The sequence below is a fragment of the Podarcis cretensis genome (assembly GCF_951804945.1).
Source record: "Podarcis cretensis genome assembly, chromosome: 8".
Taxonomy (NCBI): Eukaryota; Metazoa; Chordata; class Lepidosauria; order Squamata; family Lacertidae; genus Podarcis; species Podarcis cretensis.
In genome coordinates, this window is record NC_137177.1 from 40,202,884 (window position 1) to 40,210,917 (window position 8,034).

At 49.2% G+C, this 8,034-nt stretch overlaps 1 protein-coding gene across 5 annotated transcripts in view; it reads left to right on the forward strand.

Moving 5' to 3' along the window:
• Nucleotides 1-5,744, forward strand: part of NDRG4 (NDRG family member 4) — a 50,679-nt gene extending 44,935 nt beyond the window's left edge. For all 5 annotated transcript variants that reach the window (XM_079989210.1, XM_079989209.1, XM_079989208.1 and 2 more), the window contains one exon: nt 1,754-5,744. In XM_079989210.1, the coding sequence (XP_079845336.1) occupies nt 1,754-1,914 (161 nt within the window). In that variant the 3' untranslated portion in view covers nt 1,915-5,744. The remainder of the gene's footprint in view (nt 1-1,753) is intronic.
• Nucleotides 5,745-8,034: the final 2,290 nt, after the last annotated feature.

Below are 8,034 nucleotides of genomic sequence, written 5' to 3' on the forward strand. Positions count from 1 at the left end.
CTTCCTCATTCTGGTGCTCTGCAGGTGTTTCAGACTGCAACTTCCATTAATCCCAGCTTCCTATGGCCACACTGACTGGGGCTAATGGGAGCTGTGGTCTGAAACATCTGGGAGGTACCAGCTTGCAGGAGGCTGGCCAAAAGCATCCTGAGTGTGTTGTTGGTGTGATACCTTCCTGCTGATAGTCACATCTTCCCACAGAGAGATGCAACAGCCAGGTTGTTTGGCGGCAGCGTCACACCTGACTGAATCCCAAAACACGCTGTTCCTGGGGGTTTGCAATTTCTCCTCAACAGCCACGCATGTGCACTTACAAATCCAAGGGTGTCCCTCTTGGAAGATTTTTTTTTAAAAAAGGTTAATGGCCAAGTGTGGCATTTTCACATGTCTTGCAATTACGAGTGCACCCATGACTTCTTGGATTTTGTGCATCTTGGCACAGAAAGGGAATTGTGCTGATCTTTAGAGTTGGGGGCCCTGTTCATGGGCAGATGCACAAGAGCGGAGTCAGCATGGCCCTTGACCAGCATGGGATATAAGACCATGCAAAAAGGAGAAAAGGCTATCAATAGGAGGAGAGAGGGCTATCAATAACTACTAGACACAATGGGCTGTTCTGCCTCCACAACCAGAGGCAGCAATACTTCTGAATACCTATTGGTGAAAACCAGAGGAGGAGAGAGTGTTGTTCTGCTTGGGTCCCACTTGCTGGTTTCCTGCAAGCATCTGCTTGGCTGCTGAGATGTTGGGGATTGTATGTCAGTGGCAGAGCAGGGCACACAGGAGGTGCATCCAGGCGCAGAGAGTCACTTTGCTCCCCACCCTGTCCCACCACAGCCCTACCTGCTACCTAGTTTTGCTGGTCACCTGTGCCTCTTGCAGCAGTGAGGGGAGCCAAAAAAAAAAGGGGGGGATGATGGAGCCTCAGAACAGTGGTAGAATAATTTATTTTGCAACTTGACATGCCCCATGTGTGTTTTGGCACTCTGCAGTCTTCAGGAGCAGCTGGGTCACACTCTGCTTGTCGTGGCTGTTTGCTTAGGTCAGGGTTGGCTTCCCCTGCAGCCCTCCAGATGTTGCTGGACCCTGATCTCCATCATCCCTAGCCTTTGCCCAGGTTAGCTGAGAGGGCAGATGGCGGGCTTCTGTACTTAGAGCACATCATTCTGAAATTCTTCACACAAGCCATCGTCTGGCAAGCCACCCACTGTCTCCCACACAGTCAGCTTGGTCATGTCTTTGGGGTGTGATTGCTGGGCTGGTTTGTCTGCCTTCTACAACCTGGTGCCTTCCAGATGTTTTGGACTATGAATTCATGGAGGAGAGGGTGATCAATGGCTACTAGCCATGGTGGCTATGCTCTGCTTCCACAGTCGGAAGCAGTAATGCTGGAATACCAGTTACTGGAAATCACAGGAGGAGAGAGTGTTCTGGTATTCAGTTTCCAGTTTCCCACAGGCATCTATGAGAACAGAATCCTGGACTAGATGGACCATTGACGTGATCCAGCAAGCTCTTTTTGTGCCCTTGTGTTCTTACGCCTCAAGAGTTGGTGCATGGCTAGGGCTTGAGTGGCTGAAGGCTGCTGGGCTTTAGGCGCCCTCTGAGGCCAGGGGCTTGATGTTGCTTCTTCCCTCTCCTGTGGCAGCTTTGCTCGTCTTTGTGGCGCTCGCTCCGCCTGGACCCTCCCTGGTCCGCTTTTTGTCCCTGGCAGAAGCATTGATGCTCTCTCTCTCTCTTTCTCTCCCTGTAGTGCCCTCTGCCAGTATGACGCGCCTGGCCCGCTCCCGCACGGCTTCCCTCACCAGCGCCAGCTCTGTGGAGGGCGGGGGCAACCGCCCAAGAGCCTGCACCCACTCGGAGAGCAGCGAGGCCATGGGGCAGATCAACCACACCATGGAGGTGTCCTGCTGAGGGCCTCCACCTTACTCCTCCTCGCCGTCTTCTTCACGGGTGACCTCGAGGGCCCACTCATCCAGTCACTCTCCAGCTGGCTCCATCCCCTGCGGCTTCCTGTGGCTTTAATTTCTTTTGCCGTCTTTCTTTTCCTTTCACATTATGGAATACAAAGTTGGGAGGGGGGCATAGGGAGAGTGGGAATCAACAGCAGCAGCTTGATGTCAATGGCCACCTCCACCCATAGGCCCAGGTGCCATTTTGAACCAGGGATTGGGTTGGTTTCTAGCTGGCTTGGAAGTGGCAGGCATGACCCTCTGCACAGCTTGAGGCAAGGCGAGCAGGAGGGATGTTTTACACTTGCCTAGCCAGGGTGCCTCTCCTTCAGAAAAGCCACTCACCCAGTGAGTCAGAAGGGGGAGAGTGTTCTCGTGGGCCCTTCAGCTTAGATGCCCAACAATTAATCCACAATGTACCCATGCAGTGGTTTACTTACTTTATTTATTTTCAGACACTTATATCCCTCCTTTTCCTTTTCCAAGGAGCTCAAGGTGGCATACATGGTTCACCCTTCCTCATTTAATCCCCACAACAACCCTGTGAAGTAGGCTAGTTGAAAGAGGTAGTGACTGGCCCAAGGTCCTCGTCTGACACTCCAACCACTGGTTTAGGAAGGAGGGAAATTGCAACCTTGAAGGCAAATGCCTCTTAGTTTCTACCCTTCTCTTTGGCTTTGGAGCACAAGCTTTTTAGTTCCACGGCTTTTGAAAGCCTTTTTGGTGGCTGACTCTGTGCCAGCAGGTTTTGCTGGAAAGACAACAGAAATCGGGCCTTAACTGGGTAGGAACATGCACATAGAGTCGAGCCGTTTCTCCAGCTGCTGTATAAAACCATCCAGGGGGTCCTATTGCATCATTTCCTTCCCCTACATGTAAATTCAGTCAAAAGCAGAAAATGGGAAGTTGTCGTCCCCCCGTCCCCCCCAGTACTAGGAATGAGCAGCAGGGCTTTCCAAGCCTAAGGGGTAGGGAAAGGTCATAGTTGGTTTTAGGATTTGTTTGGGGTTTCCTCAAGCCTTTTAACCAGTGCTATAAATGGCCATTGAGTAAAACTCGTTGCAATATAAGCTGCCCCCATGCTTATTATTTTTTTTAAAAGGACAATCAGTGGCAGGAATCAAAAACACAAGGGCACATTTACGCATGTTTAGAGCATGCTAACCCTTGTGGCTTTCCCCTCAGGAATACTAGATTCTTGATACTCTTGCACAATAGCTGTTCCCAGGATCATTCCCTTGAAGGAAACCCCCCTAGAAAGTGCTGGGTTGTGCATATGCTTTTAGGCTCAGCAGGAATAAGTAGCAGAAGCTTATCCAGCCTCAAGGAGGGAAAATGGGGTCCAGGAACATGAGGGCATTTATTTAGTTATTTAAAATATTTGTTTCCTGTTCTCGATCAACAGTCCCAGAGCAGGGTACATGAACTATTTTAAAACACAACACAGAAAATAAAAACATAAAAATATTCCCAACTAGGCAGGCACCCTTGGGGGTGTCATACTCCAGCCTCTACTGTGTAAGGCTTGTGTTGATGGGGATAAAGAGCTTCCTCCCCCAAAACAGCCCTGTAGGGGACTGGTCACATCTCCTCCATGCTCCCGCCTGTATGAAAAAACAGGTAGCCTCATGGAAGGCCCTGATCCCGAAGTTTTGTCTGTGGCCCCCTCTGCACCTCAGGGATGTGATGGATCATGTGAAGGTGCTGGGATATCTGCCCCCAGACTGTGCCTGTCCACATTAGATGCTGTATCAACTTAAGTTCTACTCTGAGTAGAACTAGCACTGGACAGAGGCCATTGTTCCAATTGACCCACAGGAGCACCCAGTCTCTCGCCCTCACAACAGCGGCCTCTGTGGTTTCCCTTACGAAATATTTCATCTAGTATTTATTTACTCACTGTAATGTCATCACAGTTAAGAGGGGGGGGGGAGAAAAAGGCAATGCTCATTTGAATTTCCTCCCCACTCTTTTCCTGTTGAGTAGATTGTGAGCCTGTGAGCAGGGGTCTTCTTGTGTTTTAATATCTGTATGGCACTTAGAAAAAAATAGACTCCTTAATAAGCATTAAATGATAATTACTCTTATATTCAAGAAGCCACCCATAAGTTCCGTTGGTCCTTTCATTAGATGGAGGTTCTCAGGGGGGCAATTCTATATGCATTAATTAATGTTACAGGATACGTTCCCTGAATTCCAGTAAAGAGGCTTGCGGGATCCTCACTTCTAAAGATGCCCTGTTTGCCTAGCATCCAGCCCCTTCACTCTGTCCCCTCACGATATGGTTATGCTTCGTACTAGCATGCCACCCTGTCATCTTGTGCTTTGTCCTGCCTGACTTTCTGAAGGATCCCCCCGCAACCACCTGAGTGCTCTCTGGGACAGTGCCTCATTTCCGTTCTGGCTTACTGGCAGCACCACAAAACCAGAGGGAAGCAAACGTGTGTGTCCTCTAGGATAGGTCTCAGGCAGCCCCCCCACCCCACCCCACCCCACCCCACCCCCGTGGCTCTGGGGCTGTTAATTTATTGAGGTCTTTCCATTTCAGTTCATCTCAGAACCCCTTTCAGAGTTTTGAGGAAGAACAATTAGGAAGAATTTGCCTTCGCAATTCTTCTCAAGTTCCGCACATTCATGCCTTTGAAGAGACTATTCTCCCTACTCGCTCTGCATTACTGTAAGCCTGCTATTGACGTGGAACCAGAAAGGCTCTTGTCCATGCCACTCTGGGCTCCAAATGAGCCAATATACCCTTCTCCTTCCTTTCCCCAAACTGCTGCTGGACCACCCAGCCCATCGTTCTTGTTGAATCCCAAATGCATCCTTACCGCGTCCTGATCTTATGTCAGACACTCAGTTCTTTTTACTGATGAAACACCCCACCCACATCACCAATCTTGCACATTGCTGCGTTTCCACGCAAGCAAAGAGCTTGAAGTGGGGTTTGGCCCAAAGAGCAACAAGCAGCTTGCGAGGAGTTCTGTCTCGCCTCTCTGCTACTCGGCAGGCTTTGCACCTGACTTTCTTGCTCCTGACAGTGCGCACGTCAAGGGGTATATATGTGTGCGTAGCCAGGCATCTTTGCATTTAAATGGTTTGATGTTGCCACAAGCAGTCCAGACACACTCTCTGTTTGATGTAATCCTCTAATCTCAGAATCTTTTATTTTGTGTGCTTCCTTCTAAACTTTAAATATGAATGACTGAAGGCTACTAGGACCCTCTTTTACTGTAGATCAGCTTTTGCCAACCTGGGACCCCCCAGAGGTTGTTGGATTACAGCTCCCATCAGCTCCTCAGCATCACACAGCCAAATTGGTTGGAGCTGAAGGAAGTTGCAGGAGAGAACACCTGCTGGAGGGCACCTGGTTGGAGGAGGCTGCTGTAGATATTGTTGCCTTTTTTCTTGATGTGTTCTTTCAGATGAGATAGATCTATAAATTCCTATATATAATATTTATCTTGGATTCCACCCCTGCCATTTACTTGTAGCAATTGGCAACCAATGTGCAGCTTTTCATTTGAAGGTGATCTAGCTATTACTGTGGGGTGGGGGTGGGGGGAATTGGATTTTTTTAAAGAAACATTTTCCTGATTAAGGTGGAATTTAATGGATTTCTTTTTTCTGTATGAGGTGAAATGTAATATTTTTGTGCATGATGGTTGTTGATGCTCTCTGGTTGCATTGATGCCACAATATCTACAAAATGTAAAACAAGGCAAACAAACAAACCCATTGATGTAGAGAGGATTATTGTGTTGAAAACTAATAAAGATATTAAGATCAAGCAGACTCACTTTGCAGTCAAAGCGGCAGCTTATTCACGAGTGCCACATTTATTTATTTACTGTTAGCAGAATCCAATATATCAGGGCTGGGGAACCTTCCAAGCCCAGGGGCCAGATTGTGACCTCCCTTGAGGCAACTTGTAGGTGGGTGGAGCTGCCTACCTGTCAATCACCTGATGTCATAATGAGATCAGGTGACCTTTTTCTGACTATTTTCCTTCCACAGCACTCTGAATGGGGGTTCTGAAGAAATCCCTTTCATAGCACTCTGAATATTTTTTACATGCACCACCCCTCCAAAAAAGTTGTATTGACACATGCCATGTGATAAAACTCCTTTGCTTTGCTTTAATTCAATCCATAAGCCAGTGGTTTTCAACCAATGTGCCGTGGCACCCTGGAGTGCATTGAATGATGGTCAGGGGTGCCACGGGCAACACTCGTCTCTGTCCCTCTTTCCTTCCCTCCCGCCTCTGATGCTCTCTTGTGTCTTTGCCTCCCAAAGGCTTGCACAGCTGTCTGTTGCAGCAGTCCTGGCTACATGCTCCCTAGGTGAATGAATGGTGCCTCTGGGACTGGTCAGGGGGTGCTCCCCAGTCCCCTGTGGGGCAGTGTGAGGAGGCACCTCCTTTTGGGGTGGGATGAGGGGCAGCTGAGACCAGAAGTAGCAGCTGTGGCTGCCCAGAGAACTCCCAAGTAGAGGGGAGAAGAGAGGAGGCTGAGGGAACACTCCACAAGGGAGGGTGTTCGAAAAAGGGGTGAGGGGCTGCCAGCTCTGCAGGCAAGGTGTGACATAATTGGGCTCCTCAGCCCCATAGGGGTACCGCAGAAAGAATGTAGTTGGTCAAGGGAGCCGTGGACCCATAAAGCTTGAAAACATTTGCCATAAGCGCTTATATTTTCCAATGTGATTTATGCCACCATCTGCCAATATTGTCCTCACGCACTCTACTTAAGACAACAGGACAGCCTCTATACAAAAGAATAAATGGACACAAATGGACATCAGAAATGACAATATCAAGAAACACGTGGGGAAACATTTCCACTTCCTGGAACCCGCTGTAATTGACATTAAGATGGACATACTGGAACAAATGAATTTCAAAGGGAGGCTGCAACCTGTAGAGAATGTAATTACCGGTATTAAAACTGTTAATAGCAGAATACCCTCAGTGCTCTTCTGCATTTCCTCTCAGTGTTTACAATTCTCTTCCTCAACCATGTAGACCTACAACAGGATGTAATGAGCTCATGCATCTGTTGAACTGGACTGCTGCCCACGAAAGCTTAAGCCATTATAATAAACGTCTTGGTCTCTGAAGTGCCACAAGGCTCTGACTTGCTGCTTCTTGCCTTGACGCTCCAGGTGAACACATCCTAGAGCAACTCCTGCTCTCCTCTAACAAACAGGTGTGAGAGGAGAATAGCCTACAAAGGAAGGTGAGGGTAGAATGGGCAGCCCCCTGGCAAAGCACAATTGCTTCCTCTGTCCCCTTTGCCATATCTCAGGGTAGGAAACACTTTTCATCCCAAGGGCCAGATCCCCTTGTGGGGAACATTTCAGGGGCCAGATGTGAGTGATGGGCAGGGCCAGAGGCAAAAGTGGGAGGAGCAAGACATTTGACTCTTAATCTTTGTGCCGTAGGTCCCTTGCAGCAGTGCAAAACCCAGATTGCTACACTTACACAAACGTCTCTCCATCCAGACAAGTGAGAGGCCTTCTCACCATTCAAGAATCTATTTTAGCCAAGGAGAAACAGTTGCTGTGGAGCAGGACCAGTGAGCAGAACGGGAATGGTTTAAGGGAGACCTACGGGAAGTATATCAACTCTGCATGCGGGAACTTTGAAAAAAGCATATTTGACTCCAGTCCGCCTTGCACATATTACTAGAGTTGGTTCCCGCATGTATCGAAATAATTTACTGGCACTTGTAGTATTGCACAAGTGCTTAACTTTTGGAAAGAACCGAGAGCTCCGTGGGAGCCCCTGAGGAAGAGGAGGAGCAGCAGCAGCAGCAGCAGCAGCAGCCCGGCTGGGGCAGAAGACGGAGCGAAGCGCCCCAGGGCTCTTTGGCGCACTGCCCGTGGTTTTGTAACGATATCTTAAAAACTAACGGGGCGGCCAGCGGAACTCCCTGCTACGGAGGACACGGAGGAGAGTGAGCGGCTGCCTAGTTGCTAGGCAGCTTCAGGGAACCGCGAAATAGCCCCTCCCTCCTGGGCGGGGTTTTGCGTCTCCGCCCCGTAGCGTCAGACGAGCCTTTTCCCCGCGCGCAGGCGCGTCTGGCCA